At 34.5% G+C, this 25425-nt stretch overlaps 2 protein-coding genes across 2 annotated transcripts; both read right to left on the bottom strand.

Annotated features, from left to right (window-relative positions):
• Window positions 1-9853: 9853 nt before the first annotated feature.
• LOC149954571 (tyrosine-protein phosphatase Lar-like) lies at window positions 9854-10919 on the bottom strand. Its single transcript, XM_090167640.1, has 3 exons — window positions 10828-10919; window positions 10430-10745; window positions 9854-10343 (listed from the first exon to the last, which is right to left on the bottom strand). The coding sequence occupies exons 1-3, from the start codon at window positions 10879-10881 to the stop codon at window positions 10027-10029; spliced, it is 687 nt and encodes a 228-aa protein (XP_090023766.1). The 5' UTR covers window positions 10882-10919; the 3' UTR covers window positions 9854-10026.
• A 2884-nt stretch (window positions 10920-13803) lies between these two features.
• LOC149954570 (motile sperm domain-containing protein 2-like) lies at window positions 13804-24849 on the bottom strand. The gene is made up of 9 exons (XM_090169142.1): window positions 24648-24849; window positions 24368-24542; window positions 20880-21026; window positions 20239-20325; window positions 18861-19015; window positions 18252-18312; window positions 17208-17246; window positions 17009-17133; window positions 13804-16014 (listed from the first exon to the last, which is right to left on the bottom strand). Exons 2-9 carry the CDS (start codon window positions 24474-24476, stop codon window positions 15952-15954), a joined length of 786 nt encoding a protein of 261 aa, XP_090025268.1. The 5' UTR covers window positions 24477-24542; window positions 24648-24849; the 3' UTR covers window positions 13804-15951.
• Window positions 24850-25425: the final 576 nt, after the last annotated feature.

Below are 25425 nucleotides of genomic sequence, written 5' to 3'. Positions count from 1 at the left end.
CGTGGCCACCTATTACCGGCTTGTTATTTTTCATGACCAAATATTTCAGTAAAAAATCGAACTATTCCGATCAAACCAATACGCGAAACTATAAAGTTAATGGGGGCTGCAAAGATGGTAGTCACGTGACTTTGTGGAGAACTGCAGCGCCATCTATCCTAAGAAATTCGAACTATTATTCATTTTATTTTGCTAATGGTGGTTTAAATTTGGATCGATTCGTCTAAATTATCTATTTATTATTATTATTTAAAACAATTTGTAATAGAAGAGTGGAAGTTAATAAGCTGTCTGTAGTATCTGGAAGGAATAATGTTTTTCTTTAACGTCGCACGGCCAACTATTTCACGAGTTACCGAATCGAAGTTGGCTGTGAAAAGGTAGTAATGTGATTTTGTTTTCCCATTTTAACAAGTTGGTTAAGAATAAATTTACTTTACAGTATCGCCTATTGACAGTTTTCGTATACCACCTAACGTTAAAGAAATAAAAATTCCGAAACCGTGAAAAATGTCACGTTTTGCTGAAATTTACAAATAACAACGACCTTCCCCAATACTGTACATACTAAAAAATTAAAATTTCTAGGTAATGCAGTTTTTAAGCAAAATCCCTGAGGCGATCAAATTAAAAACACCCTGTATAATGTGCATGCTTTTCTCCAGCATTTAACTTTCCAAATTTTTATGTAAATTGATTATCTATAATCTATTGCAAACCAGGTACAGGCTAATTTTTTTAAATACTTCAATAATTTGGGTGAAGTATTGAAATTAACCATTTATTGTGAGCTCTATCATTATACGCTAAAGTAAATACCCCAGATAAAAGCTTACTTTTCGGACCAGCTTTGATGACATCAGTTCTTCAAAGACAATATTGTTTTTATACATAGTATAGTATTGACGCTGGAAAAATTAAAGTTTGAAACCAGTAATAAGGTGAACTCTTAACTAAAAGGATTTTATTTATTTAAATAAATTTTATAATACCAAATTCAAGCAGAAATTCGAGTCATTATCGTATTGGTTCTGAAACAAAAGAATATATTTGAAAAACTAATTCAACATATTTCACTAGTTAATCGTAAGTAATGCCAATTTTTAAAATTTCTTAAATTTATACAAATAATGTTGAATATTGATTTTTAACGTAGAAGAGGTGCCAATAAGTTGAATTCCTAAATTGGAATCTAGATTTTAAAATCTAACATTAACTGTTATGTCAGATGCCGTCGAAGGTATATTGAATAAATCCAGTTCGAAGAAACTACTGTATCCTTTGGCAGTGTACTCATATATTATTTCTGCCGCTTTGTTCTGGACCTGAATTATGAAACCGTCCAGAGGTCCGTTCCAAACTTTCGGAGAGTTCCATTTCACCTTTAACTTATTCGGTGTTAAATCTAGCGTCATATTTACTGGAGCGCATGGAGCTCAAAAGGTTACTTTAATTTAGGCCCTGAATTTCAAAAATGTCTAGTATATTGCTTACCTTTAGTATGTGTTCGGGCAATATAAAAGGCTGGTTTAGATGTAAAGTTCTGATTTGTTCCCGGTTTAAACGCGTATGAGGCCACAAAGAAAGTATATTCGGTATAAGCATGAATATATCTAGCTATGAATATCCAACCCTACGATATAGCCCTTCTATCATGTCGATTTGATTTGGGTGGCAACTTTCGAGACCAGTGACGCGTTTTCAGCCAATCAGGAGACTGAAGGAAATGACGGCATGCTCCTCACTCGGTCGGAGCAGATGTGATTGATCACGTGACTAGATAAGCCCAACCCAAATTTTAGCGGGAGGTTAGAGAGGTTATTGCTATTGTATATTCATAGCTAGATATATTCATGGTATAAGGTTGCAAATCCTAGCATAGAACGTTTCGCTTGGACAGGTCCTTAGTCCACACATTTTTGCTTCTATTGGGAACGCAAGAGATTAAATATCCAACCAGAGGTGGTTTAGTGTTTTCTGGCATATCCCAAGTCCTGAGGATAGAGCGAGACGTTTTTAAATAAGCCGTTACATTTTCCGGAATCGGACGCGCTTGGATTTCGTAGCATTTCTATTTGCGCAAGAAAAGTAAAATCATATCACTGTTAAGTTAAACCATTTAAAAAAAGTAATTATCTTACTGCGAGCTTAAGAAATAAGAGAAGGCAGATTATATATAGGAATTGAGTGTTCATTCTGAAAAATTGTTTTAATTTGGCCGACGTTACCGTAAAAGCAATTGTAATTTCAGAAAATAGTTAACATGTTTTAGCAAAGATAATTGAATTATCATCGTTAAATCCTTATAGCTAGACTTTAGATAATCCCGACATTAATTTATTTCTAAAAGAGATAATGATATTGAAGCATTACGACTGCTTAAGAAGTAAAGTTTGGGATTTCCCGCGTTTGTTTTCTTAGATATTTTGACCAAATTTAGAAGAGAACCACATTTTCCATTATAAATTTTTTTATCAGTTTTTCAATAAGAAAAATATTACCGTTGGATGGATATCAAGAAAACAATTTAGTTCAATACTCGACTTCAACATATTTAAAACTAGCTGGGTAGCCCGTCCTTCGGCCGGGCCCCAGCAAGAACTAAAATCCCGTTTTCGGCCGGGCCCCAGCTAGAAATAAAATCCCGTGAAGACTGAGTCAGAAACCTAACCCTTCCCCCCCTCCCAGCGCAGCCGCTAAATTGACTGAGGCAGAAAAATATTGGTTGTATAGGTGTATGTAGGTTGCAGGATTCACGGCACCTTTCCAAGGGCAAAAATACATGATTTAATTACTTTACTTAATTGGAAATCTAAGAAAATAGCGCTACTCGCTGGCTTTGCGCCATAAGAATAGTTGTGAGAAATTTGGCGGTCCTAGGTTGAACGGCTCGGATTTCTATAGAGAAACAGACACGAAACAGACTTAGGAATATAGTATAGACTAGCTGGGTAGCCCGTCCTTCGGCCGGGCCCCAGCTAGAGCTAAAATCCCGTGAAGACTGTTTCGGCCGGGCCCCAGCTAGAACTAAAATCCCGTGACGACTGTTTCGGCCGGGCCCCAGCTAGAACTAAAAACCCGTGAAGACTGGCTAAAATCCCGTGAAGACTGTTTCGGCCGGGCCCCAGCTAGAACTAAAATCCCGTGACGACTGTTTCGGCCGGGCCCCAGCTAGAACAAAATCCCGTGACGACTGTTACGGCCGGGCCCCAGCTAGAACTAAAATCCCGTGAAAACTGTTTCGGCCGGGCCCCAGCTAGAACTAAAATCCCGTGAAGACTGTTTCGGCCGGGCCCCAGCTAGAACTAAAATCCCGTGTAGACTGAGTCATAAACTAAACCCTTCCCCCACCCCCCAGCGCAGCAACTAAATTGACAGGGCAGAAAAATATTGGTTGTATAGGTGTATGTAGGTTGCAGGAGTCACGGCACCTTTCCAGGAGCAAAAATACATTATTTAATAAATTAACTTAATTGGAAATCGATGAAAATAGCGCTTTTCGCTGGCTTTGCGCCATAAGAATAGCTGTGATAAATTTGGCGCCAATCACTGCTAGCTTATATTAAACCTGGTGACATAACTCGTTCTTTTACCAGAAATATGGAAGTACATACTGCCTTTAAAGGAATATGAAGAATTTAAAGCTTACTCTTTGGTACACTAAATGTGACAATGGGGAGGGGTCTCTGAAATGTTACGTTACATTACCCCCCCCCCTCCCAGTCTCCATTCTCCAAGTGACGATGACGCAGCCGCGAAATTGACTGAGGCAGAAAAATATTGGTTGTATAGATGTATGTAGGTTGCAGGATTCAAGGCACCTTTCCAGGGGCAAAAATACATGATTTAATTACTTAACTTAATTGGAAATCGATGAAAATAGCGCGACTCGCTACCTTTGCGCCATAAGAATAGCTGTGCGAAATTTGGCGGTCCTAGGTTGAACGGCTCGGACGTCTATAGAGAAACAGACGCGAGACAGAAGACACTTAGGAATATAGTATAGATAGTATAGATAGATGAGATTTATCAAGCATTTTGTAATATATAATTTAACAATAAATATAATTATGTATAAAATTATATTATACTATATTTAATTTCTTATTATTATTTTAAAGTTCTTCGATTCAGTTTGATATCTATACTATATTCCTAAGTGTCTTGCGTCTGTTTCTCTATAGACGTCCGAGCCGTTCAACCTAGGACCACCAAATTTATCACAGCTATTCTTATGGCGCTTGGCACTACCTACGTTTTTTAATCAAAGCCCGTGCATGGTCGCCAAAAATATTTGTTTTCTGGTATTTTTACTTCGCCGCGTATTCCCGCGAGAGGCGCTGCTACGTCTAAAGAAATCACGTGATCTACTGATTCCTGAATTCGTCTGCCAAAAAGTCTTACACGCTAATGGCGTAAGTGAATCGTACCGTTCGTACGGATCAGTGGTTTAGACTCGCGTTTAGACCATTTATGCGGGTGTTTTCCTCATTTTTGTAAGTATTGTTTCACATATTTTTTAAATATAAATAAAATATATAAACTATTTATCCATTCTGGTGTCTTAAACGATATATTGTTAACTTGATGTAGTAAAATTAATGTTCTTTACCAAATCGGAAATTTCAAGACTTTCCTGTTTTGTTAAAATATCTAAAGTTTTAAAGTCTAAAATAAAGATATAATATTTAGAAACAATATCTAGAAGTTTTTAAGTTTAAAATAAAGATATCATATTTTATTTAGGGACAATTGTCTTTTTAAAATCTTGAACGATGTTATCTTTATGAAAAAAAGCAACCCCCAATTACAAAACCTTTAGTATTGACCCCCAGTTACATTAGACGTATGTGCGCCATCTATCGACAACTTTTGAAACTTTAGGGGGGGAGGAGAGCGAAAAGTACTCACTGAAAAATGGCCATGCACGGGCCTTGATTAAATAACGTAGGTAGTGATGGCGCAAAGGCAGCGAGTCGCGCTATTTTCATCGATTTCCAATCTGGGTTAAGATAATTAATTAAATAATGTAATTTTGCCCCTGGAAAGGTGCCGTGAATCCTGCAACCTACATACACCTATACAACCAATATTTTTCTGCCTCAGTCAATTTCGCTTCTGCGTCATCTTCACTTGGAGAATGGAGACTGGGAGGGGGGGGGGGTTACGTAACATTTCAGAGACCCCTCCCCATTGTAACATTTAGTGTACCAAAGACCAAAGAGTAAGCTTTAAATTCTTCATATTCCTTTAAAGGCAGTACGTACTTCCATATTTCTGGTAAAACAACGGTAAGCTAGCGGTGATTTCTAGCTGGGACCCGGCCGAAAACGGGATTTTATTTCTAGCTGGGGCCGGCCGAAACAGTCTTCACGGGATTTAATTATTTACTTATGGTAATACCTATATATCTGTAATTCTCGGGGTAGTTCTGAACGTGTTATTGTTGCAGTAATTGGCCTACATGTATTATACGTACTTCGAACAAACCTTGGAACAAACTATACTTGCGAGCCTGGAATATACAGATAAGCAGTTGCGGAAGTACATGTTTGTTAAGGTACAACAGGATGTAGTCGTTACCATCTTGGAAGGGACCTTGTTTAATATTGAAAAATCGGTTTTATTAATATAAGTTATTTCTGGCCAGATTAAACCGAGATTTTGAGTGTCTTTTGCCAAATTCACTCTGAAAGACTTAAAACAGCGAAGATAAAAGTGTAAATTATGCGGCGTATATAGTGAAGCTTGAAGTGCAGTAAACAGATTTTATATTTTTATGTACATTTCCCGCTGAATGTAGATTCGGCTCGATATAGAATTGAGTAAAGAAACTATGTAGCGGTGTTGCGAATAACATATTTGGGGGATCGAATCTAATATCGTGTTTTTTCTAGGCACGTCAAGTACCAAATTGAATTTTGAATTTATCTGTAATTCTCATAAAACTCAAAATCTTCTAGGAGAGATTTTTAACTTTTAATACATTGAAGTTTGTGATACGCTTTCATAGTCCCGCCATTCTTTCACTATCTCCTCTTCGGGTGTCATTTCGTCATGAGAACATTCTCCAGAACGCCAATCATGCTCGTTGGTCACGTGATGTAATGAGGTTAGCCATAGTTCCTAAATCTATCCACTCATTTAAATTGGAATTCATAATTAATGGTTTTGAGATAGTATTACCCTCATTTCATTTGGATCGCCATTGCAATGTTCGGCTTACCACTAAAAATGAGTAACTTAATCGTCAATCCAGGCATCAATAACCCTACAATTTCTTTCTGACCTAAAAATAGGTTTAATTAGAATTAGAATTAGTAAACTGTAAAGGATGGCTACAATGGCTACAGCTTAACTTATTACCTTCACTAATATTTTCTTTAAGTTCTTTGCCAGATGTCATGGGAGTGTTTTATTTTGGGATATTCCGTCCCTAAAAACAATATAGTTAGGTTTTACGTTAATAACACTACAACTCTAAAATATTGAATTACTTACGAATTATCTTTCTAATTGTTTTATGGGCATCTGTGACTACTTCGGCGACTTTGCAATGCTGCACAACCTTGTTCAATAACTTACGAAAACAAAATGACTTCATATTTAGGCTCTTGTTCTCCGTGTCGCTTTTCGTGGCGAATGTCATAGGTATAATTTGTACAGTTTTTACATAAATTGCGGAATATGTGCAAAATTTTGCACAGTAAACAGGGCTAAAATATTAATTTTCATAGTTAAATTAATTTATTAAGTCAACATTGCAAATAGCTGTCTCACCTATCCATCCTGGCATCACAAGCTATCACCATAGACTCTTTGCATCGTGATAAAAAGCGACTTACTGGTTGTCCCAAAAGTGTAAAACCGTGGGATAAAAATATTCATCGTGAAATTCATACATGATACATACTAGTATGGCTGATCGCTTGCATGCCCAAAAAAGTGAACACCGTTTCTAGCTATAATAAAAATGTTCGGATAATTTTACATATTCAAATATTAATGCTTAATGAATTTAATTTAAAGGAATGGTGTGGATTTCTTTCGCGTGAGGTGTTAATTTCAGGTTATTTGGAGACTCAGCCTCGCACATTTCAGATTCATTAAATGTAAGTGAAGGATTTTGTGGACATTCACTCAAGTTGTTTAATTAATTAGTATCGTTATGTTGGACAGGCGGCTCCATGGATTGGTTTTAATCACTTATAGCGGATAGCCCGAGACTTACTGGATCCTCATGAACGCTTTAAAGAATAAAAAAAGGTTAAGTAAATATATGTATGTATTAATTATTATAAATAAGCTCTACCTATTAATTCAAGTACCAACTTTCCTTATTTTCAGTTGTCTAGGTTCATCACTAGTGGCGGATTTGAATAACGAGTTTACCAAGTGATAGCGACATATTTCCAGTTTTGTCCTAAATGAATTAGTTGACCTTTTTGTTTAGGTATACTTTGAAATTTGATTTTTCAAAGATATTATTTAAGATAAAAAATCTACTTCAACCCAATATAAATTGGTACGTACCGAGTATTTTGTATAAATTCGGTACACCGAAAAAAAAAGGTTTTAACTACCCGGATATTTGTATTTAGAAACTTCATTGAACGTACCTAGGGAAATTATCTGCTTCTAAAGCATCTACCATTTCCTCCTCTAATAAAATACTCATGGGGTTTACAGCAGTAAGAAGAGATTCACCTAAAGTCAAACAATGAACTATTGTTTTACATTTATTGGAATCCCAGAAACTACCATCGGTAGAACAACATTGTTCTATCCACTGTGATTTCAAATTTTGAAAATTATCGAAAGCATTTAAAATGCTTACTCTCGCTCTTACACTCTCGGTGGTTTTGCGTTTAGTATTATCTGAAATAGGCCCATTTATTTCAATTCCAAAATTAAATACACCCACAACGGGTGGAAAGCTAAGCTACAACACGGACTCACGTAAACATTAGGCCTACGTGAATCTTGCACGAGCCTCCCGAGATAAAGGAATCGCGGACGAATACATTTTGATGAAAGCGAACGGAAACGCGAAGTACCATGACGTTGTTATGGCCTTCCTATAAACTATCGGAATATCTGGTTTGGGTCAACTTGCGCAGGTTTCATTTGCGCAGTTTCCATTTTCGCACTTCCCACTTCCGCAGTTTTCGTTTGCGCACGTTCCCAATTGCGCGTTTCCCATTTGCGGAATTGCTATTTGCGCAGCTCCCCATTTGCGCAATTTACCATTTGCGCGGTTTTCTCGTTTGCGCAGTTCCCCGTTTGCGCGGTCCTCTGTAGTAGAACACCTATATGAAAACGGTGCCTACGCGCCTGCGGCGCGCCCGGCTAACCTAACCGTTGCGCGCTTCGCGCGCTAGCCTTGATATAACTACCTCTACATGACAAACCTGCGCAAATGAAAAACCGCGCAAATGAAAAACCTACGCAAATGATAAACCGCGCAAATGGAAAATATCTGCGCTTACGGAAAAAGCGCAAATGAAAAACGCGCTAATGGAAAACTGCGGAAATTAGATACTGCGCAAATGAAAACTGCGCAAATGGAAAACCACGAAATTGCATTTGCGGAAATGGGAACTGCGCTAATGGGAACTGCGCAATTGGCCCATTACCGAATATCTTCGTTCTTTCCCCCGTAATTGTGCCCTCCCGAATTCTACGTTAACTCTGACGTTTTTTGAAATTGCGTTGCCCCCCGCGCATCACCCCTTGCCAGTTCCTTTAAGATATTCTGAAAAATACAAAGAGTTTTGATAAAGAAGATTCGAAGAAACTTTGATAGTGCCTTGCTAACGGTTTGTTATATAAATTTTTCGTAAGGGTTCTGCTTAAAACTTAATTTAAAAACTAAAGAAACGAAAATGCCACAAAAATTAATTTTGTATTTTTTTTTGGATAATTCAACTGAATTCTGTTCGTAGTCTACGGCTGTTAAGGGGCTTGAAAATTGAAGAAAGAAAAACTTGTTTTATCATTTACGAATTGTACCAAAATTATGTGAGGGAGATTCGGGAGCTCAAGGAGATAATAATGGCGCGGACAGCAAATGGAAAGAAGATGTATCTTCACACGATAAACATACGGTATAAGTGTCTTGACCTTGGAACTCATTGACATGAACCAAAAGGTAAAAACTAGTGCGAATTGATTAGAAACGATATCTTGGAGTTGACAAACCTGATTATTCTGACTATGATTGTGTTTGAAAACGTTGGGAAGAAACTGTGACCTAAAAAATTGTTCTTCGGTTTACCATTTCCATAAAATCTTTTAGAGGTTAATTGTTATAGTTAGTGTAAGAAGCTTTTGGCTCGCGTGGCATGAAGGGCTTTCCACCACCCTTCGACGCATTGTGGGGTGGCGGAGTGGTTAGCACTTTCACCTCGCAGCAAGAGGAGCCGGCTTCGATCCCAACGTGTGGCACTGGGTGAAAACTCGGAACCACTCCTTCTGCGTTGAGTTTGCAAGTTCTCTCCCCGCTGGTTTAATTGGTTTTCCCCCGACACCTTCGGTTTCCCCTTCCATAAAATACTTGTTGAGGTTAACGGTAATAGTTAGTGTAGGGAGCTGTTGGCTCGTAGGGCTTGCCACCACCCTCCTACGCATTGTAACCCGGCCACCTGAAATAAAGGCTTTAAAAGTCGCTCGATGACTTAGGCCTAGGGTGGTGTCTTGGGTATTAGCCTAGCTGATTATTATTATTTGTAACCCGGCCACCGGTTTAAGGCACTTAAAAGTCGCTAGAGGACTGATTATTTTTATTTAAACTTTTTACCTCTAAATTTGTCAGATAATTTTGAAAACAATATTAAAAAGTGATAAAGGGTGGTACGGAGACAATTTCACTTTTAATACGAAATAAACAGTACAAGGTTTAGAGATGAAATACGAGTTCACTACCGTATTTGGTGTAAGACAAGTTCTTTTTATCATAAACTTTCAAAAACCGATATATTTCACAGGTTATTTGTAAAAAAATGTAAATTTTTCAATTTCGTAAATTTATTTAAACTTATTTTGAATATTGATACTCAATGAAGATGAGGCTCCAATAAGTTGAATTCCCAAATTTGAATCCAGATTGTAAAATTTAACACTGACAGTTACGTCAGAAACCGTCGAAGGTATATTGAATAAATCCAGTTCGAAGGAATTACTGTAACCTTTGCCGCTATGTTCAAATATGGTTTCACCAGCATCGTTCTGGACTTGAATTATGAAACCGTCCAGAGGTCCGTTCCAAACTTCCGGTCCATCCCATTTTATAATTATATTATTCGGTGATAATTTTAGCGTCATATTAACTGGCGCGCTCGGAGCTATATAAAAGGAAGTTCCTTATATAATCCTCATATCACTCAGCACGTTGAATTTTGGTGTTGAATTTTTCTATGATATTGCTTACCTTCTGTATGTGTTTTAGCTGTGTTGAAGGCTGGTTTCGATGTATAATTTTGATTTGTTCCTGGTTCAAACGCGTATGAGGCCACGAAAAATGTGTATATCTTAAATGGTTCCAATCCTTCGCATAGAACGTTTCGTTTGGACAGGTCCTGTGTCCACATATTTTTGCTTCTATTCCTAACGCAAGAGATGAAATATCCAACCAGAGGAGGTCCAGTGTTTTCAGGCATATCCCAAGTCCAGAGGATAGAGCGAGACGTTATTAAATTAGCCGTCACATTTTCCGGTATCGGACGCGCTTTGATTTCGTAGCAGATCTATTTGCGCAAGAAAAGTAAAATTAAATCGCTCATAAGTTAACAAATTTAAATTAACATAAATAATAATTAAATTTCTTACAGCGAGCTTTAAAAATGAAAGAACGAGGATAATTTGTATGTATTGGGTATTCATTTTGCAAGATCGTTTTTATTTGACCAACGTTACCATGAAAATAGTTGGAATGTCGCAAATTTAACTTAAATATTGCACGAAGATAACAGCTTAGCAGCAGGTTATTAAATTCTCATCCTTGAACCCTTATAACTTGACTTTAGATAAACATGACATTGATTATTTCTAAATGAGATAATGATATCGAAGCTTAGAAACTGCTTAGAAAATGAAAAACAGCTTTTAACATATTGATTTTACCATAAGATACGCTATCAATTTTCGCACACAACTATTTTACGTGTAATTTTCTTTGTACTACTTTCATCAGATCCTGGAACCTTTTGAAACACACCACTTTAGTCTCATTTCTAATGAAATACGCAATGATTTCTTATTGTTTATGACAACATATTTAAATATTTTTTCGGGTGCTTGTATATAAAAAAACACATTCAATATAAGCGAACGACGTTAAGCCTAATGTTTTAGGTCATAAGAACATTGCTCCAGGGAATATAATTTATACGAAAATGAGTGAACATAAAATTAAAATTATTTCATTCCAAATGCATTTTTGAACGAAAATGAAGAAGGTTATTTATTATTTTCATAGAAGTATTACAACAAATAAAGTATTTAAATTTTTTTTTCACGCGCAAATAAATTATTGAAATCGAACGTTTTAACGCACGTGCTATGTATTGGATTGAAAGGTTTCGCGATTCTTACAGAGATTTCGGCTGTATCCAAAAACGTGTAAAACCTCCGAGTTAACTTGTTCTAGGAAAGGTATTGCCTTTGCCATGTCTGTCAGTGTGCCCGCGTGTGTCGCGGTGTTCGAAGTTAATGAGTGTTATAAATAAATTACATACAATTACATCAAAACATCCCTTACTTGTCTCTAACGAATTTGGATTCGGTTTCGATTAAATCATTTTAATAAAATCTAAATAAAGTTCTATATCATACATTGTAAATGAATAAAATATGAAAGTTTTGATTTAAATTGGGATCAAAATTGAATTTGGAGCTGCCCAATTTTAGTTATAGTTTGGATTGAAATTTAACTTGCATTCTAATAATGGGTTATATGGCACCTATTGTTTCATAGTCATATCAGTCCTATTGTAAATCAATGTCGGATTTCAACCAAAAAGAAAGGTATCATCTATTGGATATCACCCAGGATATTCCATAGTTCCTGGTAGTCCATATGGAACATGGTCAAAGGCATATCTGAAAGGAATATCTTGTTTGTTGTTATTAAGAGAAAGTGCATTACTTCACTCAGAGATTGAAACGTTAAAAAAATAACTTTTACTGAATGTAAAGCCACGGTCACATTAGAGTTTAAAATAAAATTTAAGTATCTTTGATTGCCAGTTTTGGAAAATTAAATTGAGAGAAACTCGTAATTGAAACTGGTTTCAAGCTGTAGTGTGAACGCGGCTTTAGTGACTTTCTAAAACAGTTGGAATAATATTAGCGATATATTTTATTTTTGGTTTCGAGGCTATAAGGTACACGATTCATTTCTATGGCTTATAGATGTAAGGGATGAGTTTGAGTAAAACAAGTTGGCAAGCCAAAATATACCTCTCCTCGGAAGAGTTTTTAATTTTCAGTGAAGCGTAACTGTATCCGTGGTTCTGCGGTAGAACGCTCACCTGTCGTTCAAGAGGGCTTGGGTTCGAATCCCGGCCGATTAAAAAATTATACTACACCCAATGACATAAAGAGGGCGCTTTTGGAAAAACCTTTTCCTTGATTCTAAGAAATTGGGTACGCAGTGATTACGCTTTGCCCCGAAAATGCGAACGCGTTCGCAGGCCTGACAGACAAACCCACAGACAGACAGACCCACCCACAGACAGACAGACACGGTGGTTGTATAACCCCTCCTAGGGTACAAAGTCCCCTCGGAGAGGTAAAAATAAAATGATAATAAAATTGAATAGGAAAAAGGTGGAAATCGCAAATGCATATGAGTGGAATGGGATTTAAATGAATACAGACTTACAAACTATCTGAGTAAAGTGAAATGGGAATTAGTGAGAATAGGAGTGGTGCGGTTAATGACTGGCAGATTATTCCGAATGCTGCGCTGCAATCAGGTGGATGCCATCAAGTGCGACTTATGTTATACCACCGTTGATTGGTCATTACTGAATTATGCAACTTAAAGAATCATAGAGCCGTCTGAATTGTGGAAATAAGACTTGAAAATGCCTAATTCGCTGCATCTGCTATGACGATGTACGGAAAACATGGAGCCACATGAAATTCGGGCAGAAATTTAAGTGATTACGTGACCTTTTAAGAGGTTGTAAATTATTGAAATCAGTGTTTTGTTATTTTACCCTGCGCTCTCTCCAAGAGTCATGATTGCTCAAGACCAAAACAGAATAAATACGTGCACGAAAGACAGGCTAGGCCTGTTGCTGATATAGTCAGAAAACCTGTAACACAGCTTCCTTCAAACTTCTATGTAGGAGTGTCGAAGATACATTTTTATACCCATTGGTAATGCCAAACTCCAAAATAACATACCTAAAACATTTAAAAATATCCCCTTTGAATAAAAATAATCACCCTAATTTGATTGTTTTGAAAGAGAGGCTGAGAGAAAAGCATTGTTTCCATTTAGAAAACCCGCACTAATGATCTGACACCCAGCACAAGCCTTCTGAATGCCCGACGCAGTAAATTTTAACTATCGCAACGAGGTTCTGTTCCGTTGACTGTGCCCAAGTATTTTGTCATGCCACTAACAAGCTAGTATTTTTAAAAACCGTTTAATTCATAATTTGGTCCGCGAAAGTTTATTGTCATTGAATGTGAACTTGAAATCAACATTGAGAAAGGCTTTATTTTGGTTTTTGGACATAGCTAATTGCTTAATTTATTACGATCGAAAATAACAACAACAGTCTCGGTCAGGTCACATAAAATAAGCTAAGATCAGTTAAGAAATAAAAAGTGTATTTTTTGTTAGGTTGTTAATAGTTCAGTAAGTTCCTTCCCAAAAATTACTATTTAAGTCAATATCAAAAAAGAAGTAAAAAATCGATATTGATTTTATGTATCATGCATATTTAATTCCATTAAATTGTCACTAGCAGCTTTTCAAGCTACTTAACGACTTTTAATTTTTTTATGTAGTACAGTTCCTTCTAACTTAAACTTGTCTCCAAATGATGCAGTAGCTAGCATTCGTTTGGTTAGGAGCATGAACGGAATTTTTCATTTTACAACTTTCCTCTTGTGATTCGGGCGTTTCTTTCTCTCGTAGCTTAAGTTGAGAACATTAATTGGTCAGATATATTTTCCACGTGCACATTTAGTAACAAAGTTTTTTTATTTCAAGTTGGAATTTGTTGTTTAATCTTCCTTCTCTCGATATAAAACATTGCAAAAACCATAATATAAGAATACAAATAATTAGGCTTCTCGAGGAATCCCAAATCGGCTACGCGCGAGGCTTGAATGCTAAAAGTAAATTCGGACTTCTTTTAACCAATAGAACACGCCAGTTTCGTCCGACTTTTGACCCATGATACTGGAAAAACCATGGGTCCTAGGGAAAAATGGCAATGGCTAGTTTCGCTTCTTTGATCGTGCTTAATAATATATTTCAATCTGAAAAAACCTTTGAAAACCTTGAACTTTTATAAAATTAACTACAGTAAATAAAGATGGAGCACCGATCATCAAGAAATAAAACTTTAAAATCTTTCAGTCTTGCCCTTAAAAGTTTTAAGAAATTGGAGGTTATGAGTTCCAATCAAATCAAATTACGATTTTTAATGAACTAGTCATCAAGCCAGACATTATTGCCAAGGCTATTTTGATCTCAAAAGTAAAAACACACACATTTCTGCTGATGTAATGATTCTGCACTTTATCAGTCACTACAGTGGAAAGTTCGATTGTAATTTGCTTTATACAGCCATATTAAAAAACAATGACTTAGAAAAAAATTATCAACGTGAGTCTTGTTGCTTACTACAATCGTTTCACGTGTTTTTCATGAGATCAGAATATACTCCTTGTTGGCGACTTACAATCCAATTAAGTCAAAATGAGCTGATTCCCTTATCAATCGTTATCTAAGTATTTGTATTTACACGGTACTGATATAGAGAATTTACTAAAATTATTAAAATTACAATCATACAAATTTCCGATAGAAAATTTTAAATGAAAATACGTTATGTAAATTGATTAAAAATATACTTTCTTTCCATGCATCCTTTTTTTAATTTTACTTTTATTTTATAAGTGGAATTGAACCGGATATTAGATGCATTATTTCAAAACTATTTCCTAAGGTTTTAAATCTGCACATTTAACGTTTCTGAAAATAGTTTCTAGCAGTACAAGTAAAACCCTTGTCAAGCAATACAAATAATACTTTTTTTTCTATGTCTCAGCATTTTAATTTCCTGTACGCAGTTGTATGTACCATTTGAATTAAAACATATCACTTTTAATTTTTTAATATACATAAAAATAATATACATTAATATCAAATTAATTGGCCCAATGTTATAAAATTATGAGATTAGAGACAACCAGCACACTGAATAGTCAAAGCCAATCAGTGATTTGTTCTAGCCAAGGTGATTTACAAATTCTTCTTGTAAATCGTTCATATGTTCATCATTAATTAAATAATAATAAAAAATCGATTTTGGTTCATTTAAATTGATCATTTTTTGCGATTACAACAGTATAAATTAAATATACACAAAATTAAAACCTTTGGGTTCAAAATACAAGATTCAAACAGACATTGCACCACTTCCGAGTTGTTTCAGCTTTGATAGAGGACTGGGTTCAGTAGATCATGTTCCAAGCCTATTGCCTTCGTGAAACTCTTAACCATTGAAATTCTTATTCTTCATAAAGAAGTTTTTAGTCTGGTCTTGTAATGTAGCACGTCAATAGCTTACAATTGTTAGACATTAAACCATTAATTTGGGAAAAGATAAAAGTTAACTGTGCAAAGGCTTATTTTATAAACTTTTTGAAAGAAATCACGGGTGTTCTAAATTTTTCATACAATAAAAGTCGTCAAAGTTCAAATCAATTTAAAGAATGTACTTCTTCGAAGTCAACCATCTTATCAAAGTCGTAGTAGTCGGGAACCTGAAGGAAATAATCGTAACGGTCAGAAATGTCGATATAAGTGGGAGTAATCCTTACAAACCTATCCCAAAGTGGAAAAATTTTAGTCGAGTTGACGAAATTTAATTTTCAATGAACTTTTGTAGTTCTATCACGTTCCACCACCATCCCTCCCTTCTCGCTTTTGTATTTCGGGATCTAGACCAGGGCCTGATTAACACTATTGGAGACCCTGTGCAAAGTAGAATTTGGGGCCCCTAAACAATTCAGACCTTACTTTTTGTCTTGTAATAATGTTAAATAAAAATTTCAAAAATATTTATATCGTACCATCGCACATTTGCCACAAGCCTTAATACGACCCTGATCTAGGCCATTAAAATTAAAATAACAGGAGAGTGTCTCGTATTACCTTGTTGTCCAACTAATTTATTTCGCGAAACAATTATGGCACACGCTTACAAACAGTGTTGGCGCCAAGGGTAGACTATTTAGGCTGTAGCCTACGTTTCGTTTTACTAGGTGGTTCACAATAGACGGTTCAATAAAACATCGCCAAGAAGTAATATTTCCGAGAACCAGGACCTGAAAGTTATTGTTTATATAGTGCTTGTTGAAATCATGTAATTTATTTAACCTGAACGGTATGCGACAAATGTTTCCGTTTAACCAGGTAGCCTTTTTTGACATAATAAGGCTTAGCAAAAACACGAAGTTCTGTTTACAGGTGAAAAAATTGCCATTATTTCAACAAGCAGCAACTTGCAGGTCCTGGCTCTCAGATATATTATTTCTTGGAAATTTCCTTGAAGATGTTTTATTTAAGCGCCTATTCGAAATTAAAGCCCTTGCAAGAACCGCCTCGGGTTAGTGAACACAAAGCAACATCTGTTTCACCTAATCTAACTAGGCTAGCTAATCAGCTCATCTAATACTCAAGACACCACCATAAAGAAAGCCATTGTTTTTTTGGGTAGGTCCCTTTCATCCCAAAAGTGCTTTCTAAATGCCATACCTGTCCTCCCATTCGTTCAGGCAAACATTCAGGTTTGACAAACTCTCTGACCGTCTCTTTATTTACGAATTTCACTTTGGGTCTATAGTGTTTCGGAAGTATTGATTTGATAACTTGCCATATCACTGTAATATAAACGGTACGAAACAAGTTCGTTAGAAGTTTAAAAGTTAAAATCAATTTTTATAAAACGTTTTACCATTAAATAGTATAGGCATGTTGTACACTAAAACGTAACCTATAAAAGATAAAGTTTATTAATTACTAAAATGTCAAATACATTTGGCCAAATATTAAAGATCAAACCAAAATCTGCTTTGATCTTTATAATTAACGTGTCATACATAATACACTGAAATATTATCTTCTTTCAAAACATAGTCCTAGACGGCGCAACAATAATAATTATAATAAATATAACCCGCTAGGCTAATACCAAAAGCATTACCCAAATCCTAGGTCACCTGGCAACTATTAATGCGTTTAAAGTTGTGTATTGACAAAATTTATAGAATTAAACACTTGATTGACACTAATTGGAATGAATTGTTGAAATCAATGAATTATTACCGTATAACGGTCTATATCGTATTTTCTTATTATTTTTAATATTCTAGGGTATATATCGAAACACATTTTTCAGCTCATATCCTAAAATTTTACTCAATTCAATATATTTTTACACATAATAAACAAATTATATTTTAAAATGTGACCTTTCGTAAATTAAGGTATGAATTTGAAAATAATGTGACGTCCATATCATAATTATCTACCAAAACCTAAATTAGCGATTACTTAACAATAAAAATAGCCTTAATTTTGAATTAAGTTTCATAATTTGAAAGTTTATTGTCCTTTTATAACAGGTTTAGGGGTTTTTCGCAAGTTCTTCGGTTGCCCCTTCCATAAAAACTTGTTGAGGTTAACGGTAATCATAGTTAGTGTAGGGAGCTGTTGGCTCGCGTGGCATGAAGGGCTTGCCACCACCCTCCTACGCATTGTAAACCGGCCACCTGAATTAATGGCTTTAAAAGTCGCTTGACGACTTAGGCCTAAGGTGGTACCTTGCGTATTAGCCTAGATGATTATTATTAAGGTGCGTCAGAGTACTTTTTAAATAATTTTGAGGGTTGAACTTTTACCAATTGTTAGGTTTTGTCGAAATCGATTTTCAGTTTAATAATTTCTGTACGACCCCATTTTAATAATATATAATCCTATGTCAAAACGAAAAACTTACCAATGGAGTTTGGATAGTGCTTCAACAGGGAATTCGTAATAAAAACCATCATTTCGAGATCCTAAATTGAATAAGAAATTATTTTACTTGGGAATCAGAAGCTAATTACAAATGATCTACTTAATAAGTTTGTCTCTCAAATGGAAATCCTTCATTCTCATAAGAAAGTGTTATTTTATTTTTCAAGGAAATAATTAAAATTTGTTACGAAAATAATTAAATTAACTGTTATTGTGGTTCGTGCAACCAAGAATTAAGTTCTACCTAGGAAGAATGACTGTTGAGGTTCGGGGCTAATTTGTTTACGGGAAAGTATAGTTACTGTTCCGGCCCCGAGGGATTGGAAACAACGTTGTTATTCTCCCTAAGTAGAAACATATAAACAACTTTAATAAAAGCTGAATTAAACGAGTTATTTAATTGAATTGGTCATAAATAACAAATTAGTGGTATATTTCTCACAACAGTGCCAAGATAAAATAATTTAGAATAGGTTTCCGACAGCTGTTGTTACTATTTAAATGTGAATAACGATATTCAATTCTGTCGACATATACGTTCTCAGTTACATAAATACGTTCTTGATAAACAAGGATAGGTACGCTATACCATATTTGAAATTCCAACGTTATTACAATCAATGAAAAACGTCAATTTGTGGTCTGTTGATTTCTTGAGTATGGTCTCAGTCAAAAAAATTAATATTCTTTGCTTTTCGTGGTTCATTTCCGGATCCCGAGTTACTCTATGCACTGCTAACATCACTGAAATCAAAATAATTCATATTTTACCAATACATTTCTTTAGGCTTCATATGGCCCGTAAAATTAGGTTTTAGATAGGGCCTTATAAGAAAATTGTCCCTATAGGGCCTCAAAGGACAATAATCCCACAGTGGCTTTGGCGTGGATGTTCCGAGAAGTGTACTGGAGGAAGAAGGGATTCTGCTTGCCATGATTCTGCTTAGAGAAGATTCCTCTCAAGCTCATTGGCGCAGTGGAAATTTGGGATCTGTTTCGTGCCCCCCACGACTCTGAACGTAAAATGTGTAAATGTTGCGATATTCACCCCCATCATGTGGTCAAAATGCGGCCCATACGATTCGCAGACCCAAAGCTCTTAGGCGAAAAATCGCCCCTGAATACCCGAAATAACCTTAATGGAAAGATAACAACAAAATCGTTGATTTTAATTTAATTTCCTAGAGGGAACAAATTGAAACTCTATCGGTTTTCGAGGAGAAACCAGGGGGTGGGTACCGAGATTTATTTCAAAATGGGCCCCATAATTTGCACTAACTGCCTCTCTTTCGTCCGGCATGGGGAAGCGCCGAAGCGCATTTGGAAAAGGTAAATATGTAGCCAACAATACACAGATAACTACTATAGCCCATTACCATCTTAAGGCATGGCCATGAGGCTCACGGGCCAAGGGCCTCATTCCAAACGGGTCCTAGCAGGGGCTCACATGAACATTTTCATTCTAAAACCTACAGTGCATCATAATTTTGCAGAGATGATAAGGGCAACCAGCGCCACCTCTTTAAAATAAAACATTTTTTTCTTATGTAGTATGAGCAAGCACTTTTAGTTGTCGGGTACCCCGTTAATTTATAAAAACAAATTATTTGATAATTTAAAATAGCGTTGTTGATTTCCTAACCAGAATTTTAATAATGTTACTGTAAACACTCGGACGAGTAGGCCAAATGTCAAAAAGGGCACTAAATTAAAATGTACCCAAGGCCCAACCAAAACATTAAGATGGCTCGGCTACGGCCATTTCCTTCTGCTAGAACTTAACATAATTTAAATTGGATAATGTGTAAATAGTCAGTCGAAATTACGGATCAAATAAAACGCTAGTCATACCTAAAACAAAATTGTTATAAGACAACGTCGTTGAATCTTCGGTAAATGATGAATGGATGAAAATGCAACATAAATGTTATATCTGAGTGCAGCGCAAATTAAGTGAATGTACTTACGGATAGGATGGCCATTGTGGTCCCATTTGTTTGGATAGAGTGAACATAATTTAAGAAGCTCTTGATTCAAGCCGGTGAGTTTAAGGTCTGAAAATCAAAACTTAATTAATACTGCTTGAGCGGGATTAAAACCTCACAGAGTTCGTTTAAGATATTAATATTTATTATATAACAAATGATATATTATATGTTTTTATACATATGTGAAATATATTACTTGATAAATTATATATATCTGATATAAGTATTTATATATATACATATAAAATGTTTTCAAAGTGTTATTATTATTTATTTAGCTTTATAGAACCTATACAAAACGTTCATATTAATAAATTATTAATAATTTTAATTTAATAAGATAGATGACAAAACAGAGAGGAGCTGAAGCATCAGCTTCGTCTACTTTCTTTTCTACAATGTACGCTACGGAATGCTCTTTAAATTGATTCTGAATGTTAAATAAAAAGGTATTTTTGCCTATCGATAAAATAAACCGCGAAAATCACACTTTCATGCCCTAACTAGTTAACGATTCAGCTTACATTATATAAATGTTTTCTATTGTCAATCTGCGAAGCGAAAAATTGAAACCACTAAATACTAAAATTTATAAATCTACGATAAATGTTTGAGAATACCCTTCGTTCCAAAATCTTTCCTCCATTTCGTTGAATATTTCAGTTGATCGAGAGCCTTGTCCACATTGCTAGTTTGATTCCAAATAAAACGGCCTAGAAGGTCGTCGTCCACACGAATCTTTTCCACAAACTCCAAATCATAGTGCTCTGAAAAATCGGGTAAACACGATAGAGTATTTTGAATTTAACAGTTAAAAAGGTTTGGCTGAAAAATGTAAAAGGTGATAACATTTTTGGTTGAAAAATATTGTTGAAGATAGCACCTAAAAATGTTTTGGTTCAAAAATGTAAAAGAAATGACAATTAAATAAGTTTTTATGATAAATGTAAAAGACGATAGCAGTAAATAAAGGTTTTGTGGGGGGGGGGACGCGAGGGGCAGGTCACTTCCTTGATTAACGACGCACCCCTCAAAAGATTAAATCTGATTTAATTGGGATTATTTTGATTAAATTCAATTTAATCACGATTATGTTGATTAAATCACGTTTAATCGTGATTAGAGTGTTTAAATCACGTTTAATCGTGATTAGTGTTTAAATCTGATTTAATCATGATTAAATAATTAAATCTGATTAAAATGAATAAATCCTGATTGAAAGATTAGAACGAGAATCAAACACAATTACGATAGAACCATCAATATTAATAATTAATATTAAATCATCGTACTTTTGGTTTGATTTTAATTATAAAATCTCGATACAACCGATTATATTTATTAAATCGTGATTAAAATGATAAAATCGTGATTAAAATGATTAAATCTGATTAAAATGATTAAATCCGGATTAAGAAGATTTGATCATGATTAGAATAATTAAATATCGTTTAAATCGTGATTAGATAGATTTAATCGTGATTAGATAGATTCAATCTTGATTAGATTATTTAATCTTGATTACCCTGATTTAATCATTTTACTATGATTAAGACGCACCCAAAATGGAGGTGACCTGCCCCTCGGGGAAATGTATCTGACAACAACAACGAAAAAATGTTTGGGTAGACCTAAAAAGGTTTTTATCTAACAAATATAAAGGCAGTAGTAGTGAAAAAAGCGTTGTCTAAAAATGTACAAGATGACAGCTGCCAGAAAATTTACTTGTCTGGAAAGTTGTGAGTTCGATTACAAGGAAAATTTTATGATTCATTAGTGACAATTCGGTCGCCTCATACCAAAACCTAGTAAAGTTAAATTTTTAAATATCGAAAAAGTAGTAAATTCCATAATAAATGCGAATTGTACACCTATTGGTAATATTCCACCCCAGAAAAAAGGTTTTCAGTATACCACAATGAACAGTAATTTCAATAAAAATAAGAAATCTAAATTATCAAGGTGGGGGAGTGGTTAGCACTTTCACCTCTCAGCAAGAGCCGGGTTCGATCCCAGCTTGTGCCACTGGTTGAAAACTCGGAACATCTCCTTCCGCGTTACGAATTAGGTTTTAAAGAAGTATTTAGTGTAGCGGAGGAACGACGATTAGCACCAAGTATAGTCTTGGCGGCCCTATTTTGGAGAACTTGTAGAGATTTGAGATGGCGTTTCGACGCACCATGGTCGAAAATGTCTCCATAATCAAACAGTGGTTGTACCAAAGACTTGTATAAAGTATTTTATAGTTTGACATCCAAGGCGGGTTTTTATTCAAAATTGAAAGAAATGAAGTCTTTTAGTAGGTTTTTATTCTTAAAATTATATACTATTAGACTTCATGGTTTTATCAACTCGACCTATGTGTATATAGATTATTTAAATTTCTCAAATATGACGCATGCATAAAGCCTTTCTTTTCCAAATTACAGTCATACACGCTCTTGGGAAAGTGGTAAATAAAATAGTTTAAATAACATAACATTTTATATTGATAACTATATTGTTTTCCACTAGCTAGAAAATTTAAAATTACGTAACCACTGGCGCAGGAACATCTCTCATTTAGAATAACAAATAAACGAAGAACTGATTTCCAAAATACAGGCAACTTAATACCAAAACATCGAGCGACGAACATAGTCCATTTTTCAATTAATTTGTTAAATAGGATAGAATAGAACTCCAGAGATCTTACGACTTCGTAAAATGGTTTATTCTGTTTGTATGTTTTTAAATATAAGTTAAATATTCAAGTAATGTTCATTTTTTTAATTTGGTACCCTAATTACTAGAAATAAATTAACCTAGATAAATTAATTTTCAACAGCGATTCAGATAAGACACGACACGATAAGATAAAATGAGGTATATAATTAGGCAATATAAGAGTATGGCGAAAACCCGGAAAGACATATATTATGCTTAGAAAAAATTGTTTTCCTACAGAAATAACTATAGACTACTATATATTTAAAACCTTTCGTCATTCTTTTAACTTTAATATGATTTTATAGCGTTCTCTAAGTCAATGCAAGCATTGATTGTTGAATACTTCAGTTAATTTACTTCCGATAGCGCTTTATTATTTTAAAGTTTACTTATAAACGGTATATTTATTTTTAACGAAATTGCTGATCTCCATAAACAACATAATTAAATAGCTACCTGAAAATCACTCACGATTAAGTTACAAGTGTGAAGAATTTTAAAATCATACAATACGTAAAGCAATCTACGTTATTAATTTCGAAAGACTTCAAATTTACAGTCATTAATAGAGCGGTAAATATATCTCAAAAAGCGTCAACATTAATTCTTTGGTTAACTAGTTATTTGAGTGGGTAAATTTACCTAAATATTTATAGATTAGTTTGAAAGAAATATATATTTAGAAATTAAATATAAAGCATCCATAACAAAAATTCGTACAAATTAATTAAAAAATTTCGATAACCAAAATTCGTGGAAATTCATAAACACTTCGAAATAAATGTGAAGAGACTTTTGATTGAAATATTCGTAGAAACAAAATATAAAATATTATACAAATATTTATAGAATACTTTGAAAATAATTATAAAACCTCGAAAGAAATATATATAAAACCTCTAAAGAAATATATATAAAACCTCGAAAGAAATATATATAAAACCTCTAAAGAAATATATATAAAACCTCTAAAGAAATATATATAAAACCTCTAAAGAAATATATATAAAACCTCTAAAGAAATATATATAAAACCTCTAAAGAAATATATATAAAACCTCTAAAGAAATATATATAAAACCTCTAAAGAAATATATATAAAACCTCTAAAGAAATATATATAAAACCTCTAAAGAAATATATATAAAACCTCAAAAGAAATATATATATATATAAACTAATTATATATCTTTGAAAGAAATGTGTAGAGACTATTTCAGACTTTGAAAGAAATTTAAGGGGAAAATAATTATAAAATTTTGGAGTAAATGTAGGTTATGATAATTAAAGACATCGAAATAAATATAGGTAGATAATATCAATAAATATAGGTACTGTCTAAATATAAAATTTGAAAAGAAATATAGAGTGGTACAAAGGTACAAAGGGTATAACATACCTATTTGTTGGTCGAAGTCTTCAAAAAATCTCTGACGTAAGTCCTCTATTCCCTGTTTCAAAACGGGCTCGGGTACAACGTACTCTCGGACTTTCGAATCTTTGGGCATTTTGAAGGGGAGTGCGTGATGATTCCGAACTACGATTTCGTGAGACGTTATCTCTTATCCAAAATTCTAACAATGCCAGGAAATATTTCTTAAACACTTATTAAATATAGAGGCAAACCAATAAAAAGCCACAAAATATTGAAATAAAAAGATGAGAAAACTGGTACGCACTGAAATGGTGAAGCTAAGAATACCAGCAGAGGACTGTTCGCTCGTCGATGTGTAAGTGATATTCACGTTTATCGGCCCAGTTCAATGTCAGATTTCTGAGAGTTAATTAAACGCGAATTATCGTTCGGTTATGATTGACGCTTTCAAGTACATCTTGGAATCAAGGCATATGGTTAAAGAAAACAACTCGATCGAAGTGCGTCACATTTGTAATATCTTTGATATACCTATGCAGTTGTTATTGTCGTAGAGCTGTCATTATCGGAAAACCTATTGGGAAAATCCTTCGTTATTATAGTAATCGACGTCAGACGTTCAGTTTATGTGTACCCCTTCGCTGTCGTGAAAATAAATTACCGACTGACATTGAATTATGAAATTATCTCTTAAGATTTATCGTTTCCAGTGGCCTTGAATGAACATACATGTAGGATAATCATAAAACGTGTATGCCTGTGAGTCACTTAAATATACAAGCGATACTTTTCCTGTTTCGTATTAAAAATATCAAATCTTATCAATTGTATAGGTTGTTTGCTGTCTTATTTTATATTAGATTTCCATATTTGTCCTTCACGATGTTCTCTTTGCGAAAACATTTACAATCATCAACGTTCCACTTGCCGAACGGGAAACGAAATAACATTGAATATCAAAAGGAGGTTATCAATCTCTGATTGTGATTCTGATGTCACGCGGTTTTAAGACTCTTTGAACTATGTTTACTACAAATTTATTATCCATTTTTAATATTATTTTTTGGTTTTTGTTTTGAAAG

Source organism: Leiobunum rupestre, chromosome 3 (assembly GCF_980474605.1).
Source record: "Leiobunum rupestre chromosome 3, qqLeiRupe1.1.hap1, whole genome shotgun sequence".
Classification (NCBI taxonomy): Eukaryota; Metazoa; Arthropoda; class Arachnida; order Opiliones; family Sclerosomatidae; genus Leiobunum; species Leiobunum rupestre.
The sequence above is the reverse complement of the archived record's forward strand: the minus strand, read 5'-3'. Positions and strand labels throughout refer to the sequence as shown.

What these genes read in the sequence shown, in the direction of transcription:
- LOC149954571 (XM_090167640.1), bottom strand. Translation starts at nt 10,881, where the DNA reads ATGAATACCCAATACATACAAATTATCCTCGTTCTTTCATTTTTAAAG. An exon ending in TTTCATTTTTAAAGCTCGCT is followed by an intron (nt 10,746 to 10,827) that starts GTAAGAAATTTA and finishes TTGCGCAAATAG; the next exon opens with ATCTGCTACGAAATCAAAGC. An exon ending in AGCTAAAACACATACAGAAG is followed by an intron (nt 10,344 to 10,429) that starts GTAAGCAATATC and finishes CCTTTTATATAG; the next exon opens with CTCCGAGCGCGCCAGTTAAT.
- LOC149954570 (XM_090169142.1), bottom strand. Translation starts at nt 24,476, where the DNA reads ATGCCCAAAGATTCGAAAGTCCGAGAGTACGTTGTACCCGAGCCCGTT. An exon ending in AGACTTCGACCAACAAATAG is followed by an intron (nt 21,027 to 24,367) that starts GTATGTTATACC and finishes CCGATTTTTCAG; the next exon opens with AGCACTATGATTTGGAGTTT. An exon ending in CATGCCTATACTATTTAATG is followed by an intron (nt 17,134 to 17,207) that starts GTAAAACGTTTT and finishes TTTATATTACAG; the next exon opens with TGATATGGCAAGTTATCAAA.